This window comes from Oncorhynchus tshawytscha, linkage group LG15 (assembly GCF_018296145.1).
Source record: "Oncorhynchus tshawytscha isolate Ot180627B linkage group LG15, Otsh_v2.0, whole genome shotgun sequence".
Lineage (NCBI taxonomy): Eukaryota > Metazoa > Chordata > Actinopteri > Salmoniformes > Salmonidae > Oncorhynchus > Oncorhynchus tshawytscha.
In genome coordinates this window covers 19,530,204-19,549,632 of record NC_056443.1, presented here as the reverse complement: position 1 = coordinate 19,549,632, position 19,429 = coordinate 19,530,204, and the positions used below count along the sequence as shown (strand labels likewise).

The 19,429-nt window shown below is 40.3% G+C and overlaps 2 protein-coding genes across 2 annotated transcripts in view; both read left to right on the top strand.

Moving 5' to 3' along the window:
- The first annotated feature begins 2,330 nt into the window (after window positions 1–2,330).
- si:ch1073-220m6.1 (SLAM family member 9) lies at window positions 2,331–9,320 on the top strand. The gene is made up of 5 exons (XM_024373443.2): window positions 2,331–2,456; window positions 2,699–2,992; window positions 7,394–7,648; window positions 7,797–7,948; window positions 8,160–9,320. Exons 1-5 carry the CDS (start codon window positions 2,393–2,395, stop codon window positions 8,511–8,513), a joined length of 1,119 nt encoding a protein of 372 aa, XP_024229211.1. The 5' UTR covers window positions 2,331–2,392; the 3' UTR covers window positions 8,514–9,320.
- Window positions 9,321–12,456: 3,136 nt separating this feature from the next.
- LOC112214580 (immunoglobulin superfamily member 1) overlaps window positions 12,457–19,429 on the top strand; it is a 30,635-nt gene continuing 23,662 nt past the window's right edge. Inside the window, exons 1-3 of the mRNA XM_042297799.1 lie at window positions 12,457–12,608; window positions 13,500–13,544; window positions 13,697–13,969. Of these exons, the coding sequence (XP_042153733.1) occupies window positions 12,578–12,608; window positions 13,500–13,544; window positions 13,697–13,969 (349 nt within the window). The 5' untranslated portion in view covers window positions 12,457–12,577. The remainder of the gene's footprint in view (window positions 12,609–13,499; window positions 13,545–13,696; window positions 13,970–19,429) is intronic.

Here is a 19,429-nt window from a genome sequence, read left to right as displayed (position 1 = left end):
CAAAATAGAGAATAAAAGCCTCTCTTTGGCCAGGGCATGACAGGGGAAAATAATGAAGGAAAACAATATATATATCTATCTATCTATCTATCTATCTATCTATATATATATATATATATATATATATATATATATATATATATATATATATATATTTACAGTGGCCTGCAAAAGAATTCACCCCTCTTTACATTTTTCCTATTTTGTTGCCTTACAACCTGGAATTAAAATATATTTTTGGGGGGGTTTGTATCATTTGATTTACACAACATACCTACCACTTTGAAGATGCAAAATATTTTTTATTGTGAAATAAACAAGTAATAAAACAAGAAAAAACAGAAAACTTGAGCTTGCATAACTATTAACACCCCCAAAGTCAATACTTTGCAGCAATTACAGCTGCAAGTCTCTTGCGGTATGTCTCTATAAGCTTGGAACATCTAGCCACTGGGATTTTGACCCATTCTTCAAGGCAAAACTGCTCCAGGTCCTTCAAGTTATATTGGTTCCACTGGTGTACAGCAATCTTTAAGTCATACCACAGATTCTCAATTGGATTGAGGTCTGGGCTTTGACTAGGCCATTCCAAGACTTTTAAATGTTTTCCCTTAAACCACTCAAATGTTACTTTAGCAGTATGATTAGGGTCATTGTCCTGCTGGAAGGCAAACCTCCATCCCAGTCTCAAATCTCTGGAAGACTGAAACAGGTCATCCATCATTTATTCAATTCTGACCAGTTTCCCAGTCCCTGCCAATGAAAAACCTCCCCACAGCATGATGCTGCCACCACCATGCTTCACTGTGGGGATGGTTTCTCGGGGTGATGAGAGATGTTGGGTTTGCTCCAGACAGAGAGTTTTCCTTGATGGCCAAAAAGCTCAATTTTAGTCTCATCTGACCAGAGTACCTTCTTCCATATATTTGGGGAGTCTCCCACATGCCTTTTGGCAAACACCAAAAGTGTTTGCTTATTTTTTTCTTAAGCAATGGATTTTTTTCTGGCCACACTTCCTTAAAGCCCAGCTCTGTGGAGTGTACGGCTTAAAGTGGTCATATGGACAGATACTCCAATCTCCACTGTGGAGCTTTGTAGCTCCTTCAGGGTTATCTTTGGTCTCTTTGTTGCCTATCTGATTTATGCACTACTTGCCTGGTTCATGAGTTTTGGTGGGTGGCCCTCTCTTGGCAGGTTTGTTGTGGTGCCATATTCTTTCAATTTTGTAATCATGGATTTAATGGTGCTCTGTGGGATGTTCAAAGTTTCAGATATTTTTTTATAACCCAACCCTGATCTGTACTTCTCCACAACTTTGTCCCAGAACTTTTTGGAGAGTTCCTTGGTCTTCATGGTGCCGCTTGCTTGGTGGTGGCCCTTGATTAATGGTGTTGCAGACTCTGGGGCCTTTCAGAACAGGTATATATATACTGAAATCATGTCACACTTAGATTGCACACAGGTGGACTTGAACTAATTACGTGACCTCTGAAAGTAATTGGTTGCACCAGATTTTATTTAGGGGCTTCCATAGCAAAGGGGGTGAATACATATGCACGCACCACTTTTCAGTTTTTTGAAAGAAATGTTTTTTCCATTTCACTTCACCAATTTGGACTATTTTGTGTATGTCTATTACAAGACATCAATCAAGGCACAAGGCGAGACCCGGATGCAGATGGTTGGAGTCTTTCAATGTTTAATAATCCTAAGGGGTAGGCAAGAGAATGGTCGTGGACAGGCAAAAGGTCAAAACCAGATCAGAGTCCAGGAGATACAGAGTGGCAGACAGGCTCGTGGTCAAGGCAGACAGAATGGTCAGGCAGGCGGGTACAAAGTCCAGAAACAGGCAAAGGTCAAAACCGGGACGATTAGAAAAAGGAGAATAGCAAAAGGAGTACAGCAAAAACAACGCTGGTTGACTTGACTAAACATACAAGACAAACTGGCACAGAGAGACAGGAAACACAGGGATAAATACACTGGGGAATATAAGCGACACCTGGAGGGGGTGGAGACAATCACAGGAACAGGTGAAACAGAACAAGGCGTGACAGAAATCAAAATCCATTTAAATTACAGGTTGTAATGCAACAAAATAGGAAAAACGCCAAGGGGGATGAATACTTTTGCAAGGCACATTACAGTATATTTACAAAAATATATATGGGGGACTGGAAATGATGCAGGTAATTACATTGATGGAAGCCATAATCTATCTACAATGTTAAAGCTGATCTACCCCTTAAAATAAGTTTTCAAAGTGAGCATTTAACACTACAGCTTAAACTGAGGGGGCGGGAAGTTGTGAGAATCGTATTTAGGGCAGGGAACTACCATCACCTACTTAGTTTGTTTTGAGTAACTCAACCTTGACAGAGATCAGAGAACGATGCCAGACTTCATCACTTACACTAAAACAATGAACATTTTATGGTTTCTACTCATCCTCACAGGTAACCCATACCAATTTCTTTTTTTTTAAGATAGTTAAGGTGACTTCTAGAAATAGATTTAATAAACGGTGCACATGTATTTTCCAAAGGGAATTAAGCTTTTAGGACAAAATAAAAATGTCAAATAACAGTCAGGAATTAGAAAAAAATATGAAGGTAAATAGTTAGCCTGGTATGCTATTCGTGTTTTATCCCCTGCTGAAAAAACGTTGCACCCGGTGAACCTTTTCTTTTTTCTATAGGGACCTGGGCTGAAGTTCCGTCAATAGAAAAGTATGGGTTGAAGGGAGGTTTGGTGTGTCTGGCCGTTGCTGAATCCCCTGGGGAGCATGAAGAACTTAAATGGAAATTCAAAAGTGATGTAATAGTTGATAATAAAGAGATCTCTCCTCAATACAAGGAGAAGGTGCAATATAACCCGGTGAACCACTCTCTGTGCATTAAGAATCTGAAGGAAACGGACAGTGGAATTTACTATCCGACTGTTGGAAAATGGAATTTAGAAACTATTATTGAGTACAAAGTAACAATACAGGGTGAGTATAATTCAAAATTTAACTGAGGGCCCACAAAAAGGCTATTGCCGGCTCTGACTGGGTATGTGGGTATGGATGTTAGTAAGCAGACCCGAGAAAACCACGTTGGTCCCTCATGATGAGTTCAGATGTCTTTGTGTCCCCCACCACCATCAAAGTTGCTGATCCTTGTTCTAGGGAAGTGGTCTCCAACAGGTCGATTAGGAGCTACTAGTAGCTCGCATATCACCTATGAGTAGCTCACCAAATAATTCTGAAAGGACATGCAATTTAAGTGTTCAACCGCTAGCCGTCAAAAACAAATCGTACAATCGCAACTTTAACATTATCACACCCCTAGTTAGCCATTATCGGCTTAAAAAGCCAAACCTAACACAATATCTGACAATTAATTTCCAGCAATATTGCTCCTGTTTGTCTGTGTGGTGCGCGCGTTTGACTATCACTCCGTGTGTAGCCAGTTGATGTGATAACTGTCTTGTGGGTAGACTGAAATATGTCCCCCTAAACCTTCTCAATTATATGTTACTTGCAAAGTAGGCTTACCTGGCAGAAGTGTATCATGAGTAGTATATCGTTTGTATCTGATATTTGTTATTTGCAAACATTGCCATGAAATTACCAGCAGCAGTACAGAACCATCAGGGAAGCAGCAAATTAGAAGGCACATTACTCACTCACTAGCTGCGCAATTAAAGGGCCAGATGCGCAATTCATCTACATGTGTTCGTTTTCTTCCAGACCTAAAAAAAGTGCTTTATCCATTGACATGGACTTAGAACCTCAAATTCTGTTTCTTTAAGAACAATTGTAATTTTAAGACAGAAAAACAAAAACATATAAAACCAGGAAAAATGAAACAGAACATCATTTGGGAAAATGTATAACATAATTTGGGGAGAAAAGCACATATTTTATAGGGCCCCCTTAGAGTTATTTATTAACCATTATTTGAACACGTATATTGACAGAAAACATAGTGCACCCACTTTCTCTTGTAGACTAAAGACGCGGGGAAGAGTTGCAGGGGAGAGGAGAAGAGATGAATGTGCCTGTTTGAAAGCTAGAAAAAAACGAGTAGCTCATGACATGTTTGATTTTTTTTAAAGCAGCCCTCATTCTAGAAAAGGACCCCTGGTCTAGAGAGTGTATTGCATGTGTTAATTTCATGCAGGAGAAAGGAAGCCATGATGATGATGATGATGATGATGATAATACATTTTTATATTTCTGTAGAGTGGAGATGTATTTATTTCGGTTTGACCTTTTATACCTACTTACATTTCCAACTGTGTATGTTGCTGGTTATTATTACAGTATAATAACTATTATAAGTTGAGAATATTACAGTACATTTCAAACCATACCCTATATAGAAGCAGAAGTAAAATTCCTGACTTAGGGAAAGCGAGAAAAATACTGGGAAATGAATCATTCTGAGTACCAAATGGCTGTTTAATTGAATACACTATACATACAAAATTATGCAGACACCCCTTCAAATTAGTGGATTCGGCTCTTTCAGCCACACCTGTTGCTGACAGATCGAGCACACAGCCATTCAATCTCCATAGACAAACATTGGCAGTAGAATGGCCTTACTGAAGATCTCAGTGACTTTCAACATGGAATCGTTATAGGATGCCACCTTTCCAACAAGTCAGTTCGTCACATTTCTGCCATGTTAGAGCTGCCTCAGTCAACTGTAAGTGCTGTATTGTGAAATGGAAATGTCTAGGAGCAAGTCTCAGCCCCGAAGTGGTAGGTCGCACAAGCTCACGGAACGGAACTGCTGAGTGCTGAAGTGCGTAGCGCGTAAAGTTGTCTGTCCTCAGTTGCAACACTCACTAATAAGTTCCAAACTGCCTCTGGAAGCAACATCAGCACAAGAACTGTTTGTCAGGAGCTTCATGAAATGGGTTTCCATGGCAGAGCAGCCACACACAAGTCTAAGGTCACCGTGCGCAATGCCAAGCGTCGGCTGAAGTGGTGTAAGCCATTGGTTGGATCTGGGTTTGGCGGGTGCCAGAAGAATTCTATTTGCCCGAATGCAAAGTGCCAACTGTAATGTTTGGTGGAAGAGGAATAATGGTCTGGGGCTGTTTTTCATGGTTCGGGCTTGGCCCCTTAGTTCCAGTGAAGGGAAATCTTAAAACTACTGCATACAATTACATTCTAGATGATTCTGTAATTCCAACTTTGTGGCAACAGTTTGGGGAAGGCCCTTGCAGATTGCGAGCCAGGCCTAATCACCTTACATCAGTGCCCGACCTCACTAATGTTCTTGTGGCTGAATAGAAGCAAGTCCCCGCAGTAATTTTCCAACATCTAGTGTAAAGCCTTCCCAGAAGAGTGGAGGCTGTTATAGTAGCAAAGGGGGGGACCAACTCCATATTAATAACCATGATTTTGGAATGAGATGTTCGACGAGCAGGTGTCCACATACTTTTTCTCATGTAGTATATATCCACATTAACAATCACTCTGGTATTCATTAAGTATGAATAGCCATGCCCCTGAGACTGATTGACCAGAGTAGGTGCCCCTCTGCTATGCCCCACTTAGCCTTGTACATTTTTCACATTTGTAAGTTAATATTTGTCTGTATCATTTTCTCAAAAGTTAGAAGTGAGCATTTAAAACAGGTTTCAAAAAAATATAATCCAGGGCCATAACCACCGGATCCCCGTAGAAAAATGTCCACTCCCCCAATGTCAGAGTCAAGCCTATGCCCCTGCACACAATATAAACATTCCTGCAAATGTTTTCCCACATTTTCCTACAACTACGGTCATTGCTTTCTACGTTATAACCAGTGTTGTGTATTCATGGATGCCAAGGGAAGCTAGGCTCCCCCAAAAATGTACACAAAAACCTAACAAAAAAAAAACACTTTCATAATTTTCCTTCAATTTGCAATAGGCTTAATGTGTCTCACCGGAGAAAGCATCCTAGAGAGTGAAACAGCTCCCCTCTGTCGCTGTATGTGTAGGCCTTTTATCTGATGCTTTCTGGTCCAAAAGAGTATGACATTTTTGCCACTCGTAGCATTGAATGCAAGGGAAGCCAGAGAGCATTTGGCTTCCCTTGATAAAAAAATAAATAATAGCCAATCAGCGTTGAGCTAAACTGAGAGAGCTCAACTGTGAATGGTCCTGGTGCACCAAAACAAAGTGTCAAGGGAAGCCAGTTTGGATTTGGCTTCACTCCAATCATTATGTGTTGATGTCATCCAGTGGCTAGTTACACTATAGCTAGCTAAAATGGTCCCTTTCCTAATTAAGCCATGAATGGAGATAGGGATTTGGACTTGTGGTTTTACTTAATTCTCCGTACTGGCCAAAGATTACAATGGCGATTCTGATCCAACCACAAATTCATATATTGTGCCCCAGGCCTGAGAGGATGGAAGTTCAATATGTAGCTAGATGTAGAAGGCTAAATGTTAACTAGCTAATGTTGCCCATGAAAGAAAGTTAGGCTACCAAGCAAGCATTTCAGCCAGGTAGCCTAGGACAACAAAAAATGAAAGTGTGTACTACTTACTGTATGACAGAGTGATAGACCGTTTTGTCAACATGAAAGAGAGGATGGCATTGACAGGGTGAGTCATAATGTTTTTTTCTACTTGCACGAAAACGAACACGCGCTTGCGCACGCGCGCACACACGCACACACAGAAATGAGAACCATGGACAGCCACATCAAAGTAGGGTGAGTCAAAATGTTTTTTCTACTGCACGAAAACTAACCGGCACTTGCACACACACACACACACACACACACACACACACACACACACACACACACACACACACACACACACACACACACACACACACACACACACACACACACAGAAATGAGAACCATGGACAGCCACATCATATTTACCTTGATTGGACTAAATTATTTTTGGTATATTTTAGTTGCCACTGTATTAGACTAAGCAGAGGTGATTTGATGATGTTGAGGATGTTGAAGTTGAAATTTGTGCTTCAAAATCAATAGTTGTTTTGTGGTCCCAAAATGTTGGAAACATTAATTTGCTTGACCATGCTGAAGGTCATGTAACCGTTTCTTACATGCAATATGCTTTGAGGACTTGACCAGACACAGGTTGCTCTCTGGTTTTGGGATGAAACAAAGGTGTGGTTGAATTTATTCTGCCACTGTGTCTTCTTAATGTTTCAGGCTTAGGCCTATATAACACAAAAGTTGTAAGATGGCTTGTTTCTGGCTTTGCTTTCCCAGCGATTATACCCACACACTGGTTATAACTGGTTTATGCACAATCATTATTTTGTTTTACTATAGGATTAAACTATAGGAGATTCCTCACACTCCTCTGACTCTTCTTGTCATGGATATAACCTTTTTTCCAACCACTGGTTCTTGTAGAAGCTGTTTCCATACCAGTCATGAAGGTGGTGTCTCTCTACTCCAACTCAAGTCGGGGACAATGTAACATCACAGTGAACTGTTCTGTTAAAGACGTCTGGGCATTGTCTGTCTGTAACGGGCGTCAGTGCACACTGTCACAACAGTCACTCACCGTAGTCAATATCACCATCTCCAATGACAACAGCACTATCCAGTGCACAGGCAAAAATCACGTCAGTGCAGAGACCAACTCACAACCCATGAAGGACATATGTAAGTCCAATTTACCTTCTGTGCCTCTATCATTGTTAAAAAAAGATCAAAGTTTTAATATCATTTCTGTTAACATAATTATGTTTTTTCCAGCAAAAATGTGAATAACAATGTGTGTGTGTGTGTGTGCGTGCGTGTGACATCTCAGGCATTGAGAAGGGTGGGAAAGCTTCAGAATACCTAGTTGGCATCGTTGTGGGCAGTGTTACTGCTGGATTGCTACTCATTATTGTGTTTGTTGGAATACGACGCATCAAATCAACCAGAAGAAGGGCCCATAAAAACAAGCTGCCACTGCAGGTACCATCTCTGTCCATCATTTATCTATTGTCAGTGTCCTGGAAAAACCTTGTATCTCAAAAGAGTGTTTTTTCCCCCCCAGCTCTATCGCCACGTAGTCATGTCACATGGGAATGACTACTTTCAGTAGTTAAAGAACAAATGTTTCTCAAAATGTTTAAAGAATGATCATTTGAATGTTGATACAGTATAATGTCTCACATCCTAACAGGTCAACCCAGTGAGCGCTCCACAAGGGGAGAGACCGGGACCACGAAACACAGGGGCTTCTGACATAACAACTATCTACGTCACTGTAGGGAAACCAGGAGCTGCAGGAGTGGAGCTCCCGTCACCAGAAGAGATGCCAGAGTCACAGTCAGCGGCAATCTACAGCACTGTGCAGCAACCAGCTGCAGAAGAGTCTCACCTAGTGGACAAAGTGGGCGCTACAAAAGAAGACAGACCAGGGCCGCAGAGCCCTACATCGATCTACAGCACTGTACAGAAACCAGCAGCAGCACAGTGTTGCCCAGTGGACAAATACGGGAACAATCTCAACAAACCAGACAGAGCTGCTCCATAGGAGATAAACTACCCCTCCGTCCCTCTCACAGTTACCCTGCTATTACATTGACTAAGACTTGACCCCTAGACTCAGATAGCGAAAAGCAAAACACGGGAAATTGTGAACGAGGAAGAATGAGGGGGAAATGAATATGAAAAAAAACATTTACTTATTTTGCTTAATTAATCATTCCATCTATTAGCACTGTACATGCTTTATTAAAAATACATGTATACAAAACAGCTGAATAAAAATACATGGGAATCCCGTGTTTGATCCCATCTTTAACCAACTGAAAAGAAGGTTGAGATGACAAGCTCAACCAAACAATAGCAATAAAAAGACACGTACAATCAATCAACTGTATATCATATTTTTTGGGTTATCATTTTTGTAATAAGTACCATATCTAATTGGCTATAATTCACTAAATGTAAATCGCTGGTAAATGACTGAAATGTCCAATGTAGATCGATGAGAAAGCGCATTTACAAATATCAATAGAAAAGTTTCAATCAATTTCTGTAGGATCTGTTACATCTAGCTGGCTATGTGGTAGAACTACACAGGTACTATACAGGTATGACAGATTCAATGAAACTAATGTTCTATGACTGAGTGGAATTTCTTTGAATTGCACTTTATTCAATTCTACTCCCTGCCACTCAAACTCAAATTATACATCATGTGGGGTGTGGCCAATTCAAATAGAATTTCAACTCATTAGTTGAATGGGAGTCAATTCCAAAGGTCAGAATTGAGCCCAACCCTGGTGAGAATGTGTTTATTGTGTATTTGAATAAATACTTTTGAGTGTACTATGTATACATGCTTTTGAGTGTGTGTATGTGTGTGTGTACTGTAAATTAGCCTTAAACATGTCCTTACTTGATGCTGTCATTAAGATTTGTATTGTCAATCCAGACCCACTGGCCGTCTTACATCGCTTCTGTCAGTCCAATCCAGGGGAGTGTCTGCAACCCTTCTCCTCTGTGATGTAGTCAAGTCACTTAACCACGAGCCTGAGTCGAGTCCCAAGTCCCTAGTGTTTGAGGTCCGAGTCCTTTATTCTCAAGTCGAGTCATGGATGCAGATGTCCTCCGTCACGGATGCAAGCGTATCGACTCTGTTCGTTGCTGGGGAAGTAGTAGCATGATCCACTGTGAAACTCCCAGACAGGATAACATTGTGCCTTCCCTCTCTCTTCTCCGGAAGCAATCTAAATGGAATTACTCACAGTACTATATCCTGATATGTTCATGTTAAATGTGTGTGTTCCCATTTAAGAGTGCACGAGAGTTGTGGACAAAAATCACCCCCCCAAACATAAAAAATATTTTTACATGACCCTCTGCTTGTACTGTACACATTTTGTTTGACCCTTTTATCCTCATAATATACAAAAAAAAGTATTACTGTACCATCACAAATAACAATAACTGTAGCAACCCTGCGTTTATAAACATGGATATCGACATAACCACTTTAGCATGGTTTTGTGGCACAGTCGATGCCACGCAGGGCTATGGGCCAGAAGTTTGAGGGTTTGTCCGCCCGACTACCCAAAGGACGCGAGTTTGAATCTCATCATGGACAACTTTATCATTTCTTTAATTAGCCATTTTTGAACTTACTTACCACTTTGCAACTACTTAGCATGATGACTAACTCTAAACCTAACCTTAACCCTTTTAGCTAACCCTTCCTCTAACCCTAACCTTAACCCTTTAACCTAAAATTCATAACATATCAATTTGCAAATTCAGATCATATTGTACATTTTTCAAATTCATAACATATACTGAACAAAAATATAAATCCGTCATGCAACAATTTGCAGTTACAGTTCATATAAGGAAATCAGTCAATTGAAATAAATGATTGAGGCCCTAATCGATGGATTTCACATGACTGGGAATACAGATATACATCTTGTCAAAGATACCTTCAAAAAAGGTAGGGAAATGGATCAGAAAACCAGTCAGTATCTGATATGACCACCATTTGCCTCACGCATAGAGTTGATCAGGCTGTTGATTTTGACCTGTGGAATGTTGTCCCACTCCTCTTCAACGGCTGTGCAAAGTTTCTGGATATTGGTGGGAACTGGAACACGCTGTCATACACGTCGATCCAGAGCATCCCAAACATGCTCAATGGGTGACGTGTGGTATGTATGCAGGCCATGGAAGAACTGTGACATTATTAGCTTCCAAGAATTGTGTACAGATCCTTGCAACATGGGACTGTACATTATCATGCTGAAACATGAGGTGATGGCGGTGGATGAATGGCATTGTATTGGGCCTCAGGATCTCGTCACGGTATCTCTGTGCATTCAAATTGCCATCGATGAAATGCAGTTGTGTAAGTTGTCCGTAGCTTATGCCTGCCCGTACCATAACCCCACCACCACGGAGCACTCTCTTCACAATTAAAATCAGCAAACTGCTCACCCACACAATGCCATACACACTGTACTGGGCCATCTGCCATAAAAGGTAATACGTAAAAAAAAAAAAAAAAATGACAGATAGGCACAGTGCCTTTAGAAAGTATTCACACCCCTTGATTTTTCCCACACTTTGTTGTTACAGCATGCATTTCAAATTGATTAAATGTATATATTTTGTGTTACTGGCCTACACACAATACCCCATAATATCAATGTTTTTTGCATTTTTTTTTTTACAAATTAATAAAAAATGAAAACCTGAAATATCTTGAGTCAATAATTATTCAACCCCTTTGTGATGGCAAACCTAAATAGTTTCAGGAGTATAAATGTGCTTAACAAGTCAAATAATAAGTTGCATGGACTCACTCGGAGTGAAATAAGTGTTTTACATGATTTTTGGATGTCCACCTCATCTCTGTACCTCACACATACAATTATCTGTAAAGCCCCTTAGTCGAGCAGTGGATTTTTCAAACAAAGGTTAAACCACAAAGACCAGGGAGGTTTTCCAATGAAGTGACAACACAGAGTCACTACAAAGATGTGTTCAAACTGTGTTTATTTTCAGCAAACTTAACATATGTAAATATTTGTATGAACATAACAAGATTCAACAACTGAGACATAAACAGAACAAGTTCCACAGACATGTGACTAACAGAAATTGAATAATGTGTCCCTGAACAAGGGGGGGGGGGTCGAAATCAAAAGTAACAGTCAGTATCTGGTGTGGCCACCAGCTGCATTAAGTACTGCAGTGCATCTTCTCCTCATGGACTGCACCAGATGTGCCAGTTCTTGCTCTGAGATGTTACCCAACTCTTCCACCAAGGCACCTGCAAGTTCCCGGACATTTCTGGGGGGAATGGCCCTAGCCCTGTCCCGCCGATCCAACAGGTCCCAGACGTGCTCAATGGGATTGAGATCCGGGTTCTTTGCTGACCATGGCAGAACACTGACATAGCTGTCTTGCAGGAAATCATGCACAGAACGAGCAGTATGGCTGGTGGCATTGTCATGCTGGAGGGTCATGTCAGGATGAGTCCGCAGGAATGGTACCACATGACGGAGGAGGATGTTGTATCTGTAACGCACAGCGTTGAGATTGCCTGCAATGACAAGCTCAGTCCGAGGATGCTGTGACACACCTCCCCAGACCATGACGGACCCTCCACCTCCAAATCGATCTCGCGCCAGAGTACAGGCCTCGGTATAACGGTCATTCCTTCGATGATAAACGCGAATCCGACCATCACCCCTGGTGAGACAATACCGCGACTCGTCAGTGAAGAGCACTTTTTGCCAATCTATCTATCAATGTGCTTGGTGGGTGCAATATGAAACAAACTGCACATTTTGATGTCCAACCACAAGCTCTGATCTCGTCAATTCAGGTCTCTATTCTTGTTCCATCCTAGTGTCTTCCAAAAATGAGGAAGGAACTAGTGTGTGGCAATGTAGCCAACCATAAGAAGAAGTTGATCAAAATGTATCAACGGCTATTCTATTTTCTGTCTTTGTACATTTTCTCTAGACTCTTTCTCTGTTTTTCTCTGTGACGGCGTGGAGGGGTTTGTCAGAACGACTGTAGTTATAGAGAAAGTCACTTGTCTGTGGGAACAGAATGGAGCACACCTTGTTCTGTTTGCTACTATGTAAGTACTGAGTTAGTGTTTGTATATGAACACTTATTACCTGATTTACTAAGAATTTAAGGGAAAAAGGAATCAGACATTAACATAAATGGTGTTTTATCCCTTATTTAGAACATTGCAAACGCTTAGTAAACAGCACTAAAAGGAAATTGCAGCAAATATGGTGTAGGAATATATGAAGCGAGAGTGAGTGACCACTTTACCTTGATGTTGTATCTCCATGGGAGCTTTTCTAGCTGATGCCATGCAGACCTGGTTAGCGTGGTGATGTGCATTTAACCAGGTCATCACTCAGGAACTAAAGAGTGGTGTTAAATCAGTGGTTGCAAAATGTGCTGTCAATGACAATGAATATAAAATGCAATATTTGTTGGATGTGTTGTAGTATTATTGTAAACGGTTGAGGGTTCCTTCACTACAGTTATAGTGAACTGTGCTAAAAAGTGAATGAGTGGTGTTTTGGATCTCTGTACTCTCTCTGGGAAGTCAGGTGCCAACATAGGGAAGTCAGTGGACATTTAAAGCTGCAGTATGTAATCGAAAATACCACAAAATTGTCAGCCTGTGCTTGTTGTGGTATACGGCTGAGGGATGGGGCTAAAGAAATGAATTCATCTACATTGTTTACAATAATTGTAATAAAATAACCATATTATAGGTTATGATGGGATAAGACAGTTGTACTAAGCTAATGAGGGAATTCAAAATTCTACTCTTCAAGAATAAATGGCTATGTTTCATTTAAAATTGCAAAAATCGATGTAGAAACCGCAGATTGTACCTAAAAATAAAAAAAAGTACAGTATGGATTTGGTAAACAGTGACATTAATATGGCATGTTGTTATTTATTTCAAGCTAATATTGGAATATTGTGACTTTCTTTGTTGTAGTGCTGAGTACACACATCTACTCTGGACACTCTGATGATGACGATGGTAGTTATTTGTACACTTGATCAAGCCTTCATCTCTTGATGCTTCATCATATTTCTTTGTTTGTGATTTTTTAAATGTGCTTTTGAGTGTTAACATGTTAACAAATAACAGGTGTTAAAGTAATTGTTTCATGCTGGTTTTATTTTGTGCAGGACAGGCAAAGGCTGTTCTGACCAAACAACCCAAATCCTCCCAGATATTCAGTGGAGAATCTGTCACTCTCAGATGTAACATACAGAGGGGAGAAGTCACTGACTGGAAATACACATGGCGCAAGGATGGTGTGGACTTCCTTAGTAGGAAGCATAAATATGAGATCAGTGAGGTAAAGATTTCAGACAGTGCTGACTACAGGTGTCTGGGTACACATGTTGATCAGAAGAAGCATTCTAAGTGGAGTGATATAGTCAGACTGACAGTGACAGGTAAGTCATCTTATCTCTCATTCACAACAGTGCCTCCATGCCCATAACCACTTGACATTGGGCCCCATTTTAATGAGGCTATTTCATCATTTTAAAAAGGTCTGCCTACAGTGGTTGCTCCACTAAAGGTTTTGCGATTATGCTGCGGTACTTCAAGGTAATTTGTGGTTTAGTACGGTACCCTGCGGCACGACTTCATTGCTCCAGACCAGCGCAAGGGGGAGTTAGAGCACTGATTATGCTTTTGGGTCCAACTGTATCTCTAACTGGCAATGAATGGGCGACATAAACCTAAATAGAAACTGATAATTGTTCACGACTTCGGTGTTGCTTACCAAAACTGTTACACTAAGGTTTTTATTATTTTATTTTGTTAGGATTATTTTGCTCTTACTGTAGTAGTTTAGGCAACTCCCGACCAGTCACATTGTACAGCTCCTGAGTGGTGTAATGGTTTAAGCCACTGCATAGCAGTGCAAGTTGTGTTGCTATAGATGCTGGTTCAATACCTGTGCTGTCCTTGACTGGGAGAATGAGTAGGTTTTTGGTTTCTCTCCCTCTAAAAACATAAATAAATCATTCTAAATAACAAACTGGCTTTATTTACACATGAGTAACATTGTCTCACCCCATATTCAAGAATGGCAATTTTCTCACTCATTTTACATGATTTGAAAATGAAAAAATCTCCAAAATATCGGTATTTTCCAAAATATTGTTATTTTTTAAACAAAGTGATTATTATTAATTTAGAATTAAATAAAAGCCCCATGGATATTCTCACATATATATTATTAACCCTGTTATAGGACAATATATATTGGTCATATTGGTCATATTGGTCATGGCTACAGAGTGGCGCACAATGGGATTACCTTGCAGTTCTCCAGCTGTATCTATTGAAAGTGAACGAGGTTCAAGGCACGAGGGCAGGGGGCACTGGATGGGCCGCAGAGCCGCACCAAAAGATGGACCTAGCCAATGAGGAAGGGAGATGGACAATGGACCCCCACCCCACGACACTGGGTAGCACAGAGCAACACTAGGGAACTAGGGAAATGTTCCCACTGTTCTTCGTGCCAGGCTGCATGTTCAAAGTAAAACAATGTAACTAATAATGGCATCTTTATGCTTTCGTTAATAAAATAATGAAAAAAATACTCTTTTAAAATGCCAATGTTTAATTAGATATGGATCCAAAATGAATTACTATGGGAATAAATATCACTGAATTACAGATATCCTCCAATCCTCTATACAGTGGGGCAAAAAAGTATTTAGCCAGCCACCAATTGTAGAGGTTCTCCCACTTAAAAAGGTGAGAGAGGCCTGTAATTTTCATCATAGGTACACTTCAACTTTTTTTTAAATCCAGAAAATCACATTGTAGGATTTTTAATGAATTTATTTGCAAATTATGGTGGAAAATAAGTATTTGGTCAATAACAAAAGTTTATCTCAATACTTTGTTATATACCCTTTGTTGGCAATGACAGAGGTCAAATGTTTTCTGTAAGTCTTCACAAGGTTTTCACACACTGTTGCTGGTATTTTGGCCTATTCCTCCATGCAGATCTCCTCTAGAGCAGTGATGTTTTGGGGCTGTTGCTGGGCAACACGGACATTCAACTCCCTCCAAAGATTTTCTATGGGGTTGAGATCTGGAGACTGGCTAGGCCACTCCAGGACCTTGAAATGCTTCTTACGAAGCCACTCCGTCGTTTCCCGGGCGGTGTGTTTGGGATCATTGTCATGCTGAAAGACCCAGCCACGTTTCATCTTCAATGCTCTTGCTGATGGAAGGAGGTTTTCACTCAAAATCTCATGATACATGGCCCCATTCATTCTTTCCTTTACACCGATCAGTCGTCCTGGTCCCTTTGCAGAAAAACAGCCCCAAAGCATGATGTTTCCACCCCCATGCTTCACAGTAGGTATGAGATGCAACTCAGCATTCTTTGTCCTCCAAACATGACGAGTTGAGATTTTACCAAAAAGTTATATTTTGGTTTCATCTGACCATATGACATTCTCCCAATCTTCTTCTGGATCATCCAAATGCTCTCTAGCAAACTTCAGACGGGCCTGGACATGTACTGGCTTAAGCAGGGGGACACGTCTGGCACTGCAGGATTTGAGTCCCTGGCGGCGTAGTGTGTTGCTGATGGTAGGCTTTGTTACTTTGGTCCCAGCTCTCTGCAGGTCATTCAGTAGGTCCCCCCCGTATGGTTCTGGGATTTTTGCTCACCGTTCTTGTGATCATTTTGACCCCACAGGAGCCCCAGATCGAGGGAGATTATCAGTGGTCTTGTATGTCTTCCATTTCCTAATAATTGCTCCCACAGTTGATTTCGTCAAACCAAGCTGCTTACCTATTGCAGATTCAGTCTTCCCAGCCTGGTGCAGGTCTACAATTTTGTTTCTGGTGTCCTTTGACAGCTCTTTGGTCTTGGCCATAGTGGAGTTTGGAGTGTGACTGTTTGAGGTTGTGGTCAGGTGTCTTTTATACTGATAACAAGTTCAAACAGGTGCCATTAATACAGGTAACGAGTGGAGGACAGAGGAGCCTCTTATAGAAGAAGATACAGGTCTGTGAGAGCCAGAAATCTTGCTTGCTTGTAGGTGACCAAATACTTATTTTCCACCATAATTTGCTAATAAATTCATTAAAAATCCTACAATGTGATTTTCTGGAATTTTTTTCCTCTATTTGTCTTTCATAGTTGAAGTGTAACTATGATGAAAATTACAGGCCTCTCTCATCTTTTTAAGTGGGAGAACTTGCACAATTGGTGGCTGACTAAATACTTTTTTGCCCCACTGTGCGTAATTATTGGAGGAGAGTCACGTCATATTTTTCGATATACTGTAGGCCTACCATGGGCGACATGAGTCACACTAGTGTTGAGTAATGTATTGTAAAAGGGGTGTAGGTCTTATTTATTTAAAGAGTATATTGAAGTTAGAAGCAATATGATTTGAAGCAATAGCCTACAACTATTTTAGCACCGTTTCGCACTGCTCTGAGACAAACATGGGGACTGGTCTTCATAAATCAATGACATTTTTATTTTTACTGAATCTCCTTTTGGGTATTGGTTAGACTACAATTACGGTGTAGAAATGTTATGCTCTTAGTGTAACCTTTATTAAACTAGGCAAGTCAGTTAACATCTTGGTGACAGTATTTTCACATCCGGATGAAAAGCATGCCCAAATTCAACTGCCTGATACTCACTCCCAGAAGATAAGATATGCATATTATTATTAGTATTGGATAGAAAACACTCTGAAGTTTCTAAAACTGTTTGACTCATGTTTGTGAGTATAACAAAACTTATTTAGCAGGCAAAATCCCGAGGACAAACCATTCAGATCTCTTTTTTTGAGGTTACTCTTTTCAATGGGGTTTCATTGGGAATCCAGATTTCTAAGGGACCCACTTGCAGTTCCTACCGGTTCCACTGGATGTCAACAGTCTTTAGAAATTGTTTGAGGTTTTTCCTTTGTGTAATGAAGAAGTAGCCCTGTTCAGAATGAGGGTCACTTCAAGTGTACTGTTAGATAGAGGCGAGTGACCAGAAAGCTAGCTACAGTTTGTTTTCCTCCTGAACACAGATCATCCCATCTTCAATTTTATCGATTATTTACGTTAAAAATACCTAAAGTTGTATTACAAAAGTAGTTTGAAATGTTTTGGCAACGTTTACAGATATTTTGTAGTCACGTTGCGCATGTTGGAACAGGTGTTTTTCTGGATCAAACACGCCAAATAAATTGACATTTTGGATATATACAGACGGAATTAATCAAACAAAAGGACCATTTGTGATGTTTATGCGACATATTGGAGTGCCAACAAAAGAAGCTCGTCAAAGGTAAGGCATGAATTATGTTTTTATTTCTGCGTTTTGTGTCGCGCTGCAGGGTTGAAATATGCTTTTCTCTCTTTGTTTACGGAGGTGCTATCCTCAGATAATAGCATCGTTTGCTTTCGCCGAAAAGCCTTTTTGAAATCTGACATGTTGGCTGGATTCACAACAATTGTAGCTTTAATTTGGTATCTTACATGTGTGATTTCATGAAAGTTTGATTTTTATAGTAATTTATTTGAATTTGGCGCTCTGCATTTTCGCTGGCTTTTGGCCAGAGAGGTTATATCCTAGAGAGGTTAAGAAATCATTTACAATTTACAATTTACAAGGACAGCCTACTCCTGAACCCCAGTCTCCAGCGTGCCCGCACGACAAGGGGATTCTTTAGCTAAATAGCCCAGTATGGTAGCCTACTCCTGACCGCCACGTTGTACAGCGCCATATTTTCGAATCCATACTAACAAAAACCCAGAGGGTTTTTTGTTTTTCTTTGAATAGAGACACAATAATATTAATCAAATTAATCCCAAACTCTAAAATTAATTGGAAAGGTAGATACAAATGATTTGTTACATTGTGGTTACAATAAAGAACGTAAACAAGATGCTGTATTTTTATTTACAGTAGTGATGGACCTGGAAAACAGGTTTTCAAACACTTGTAGCCCGATTAGCAGGACAATAGACTCTTTATAGCCCGGTTACTGTAGATGTGAACATCCCCCTACCTGCAATGTATTCAATGCTTAAGTACTCTGAAGTGTTACATTTCTAACTCAAATCTAGCAATACAGTATTTCTTCATCAACGTCTTTATGCTTTCGTTAATAAAATAACTAGAAAAAAGACATTCAAAATGCAGATGGTTATTTAAACTACATTTTAGTTGCACTTCCACCCAGCTCCAAGACCACGGGTAAAACCTTGCTGAGACGATCAATCTATTTTTTGCATTATATTATTGTCAATTTCTCTTGCCAAAACGTCTTGATGGCCTTGAGTAGTTCTTATTTGCTTGTAGGCTTGGCAGAGATACGGATTTAAATCAGGAGACCTACATGTAGAGATAAAAAAATAACATTTTTAGAAATACTGCAGGACTACCGTAGGTGTTGTAGGTCTTTGATTTATTTATTTTTATCTAATCTTTATTTTACTTCATAAAGGTCTACTTACTCTGCTGGCGTCTTGACCCAGGTTATGCCCTCATTTGCAATGCAAATCTGGGCGGCTGTCACGACTTCCGCCAAAGTCGGCTCCTCTCCTTGCTCCATTTCTCATATGTCCATTTGTTTTGTCTTGTTCCATACACACCTGGTTTTCATTCCTAAATCAATCAACATGTATTTAGTCCTCTGTTCCCCATCATGTCTTTGTGTGTAATTGTTTATTGTTACGTGATTATTTTGTCAGGCACTGCACTTTTGAATTAGACAGTGTTTGTGGCACTAGTCTGTTTTATGTGCTGTCGTTGTTGACCGGTATTAAAGTGCGCCTGTTTAATATACTCCGCTCTCCTGCACTTGACTTCGCCTCCCATATACACGCCTTACAGCGGCAGTGTGTTTTGTGTCATTGTCTGCATT

Excerpts from the sequence above, each read along its gene's own strand:
- si:ch1073-220m6.1 (XM_024373443.2), top strand. The coding sequence starts at position 2,393 with ATGCCAGACTTCATCACTTACACTAAAACAATGAACATTTTATGGTTT. Across the intron at positions 2,993-7,393 it reads GTACAAAGTAACAATACAGG|AAGCTGTTTCCATACCAGTC; the intron begins GTGAGTATAATT and ends TGGTTCTTGTAG. Across the intron at positions 7,649-7,796 it reads ACAACCCATGAAGGACATAT|GCATTGAGAAGGGTGGGAAA; the intron begins GTAAGTCCAATT and ends GTGACATCTCAG.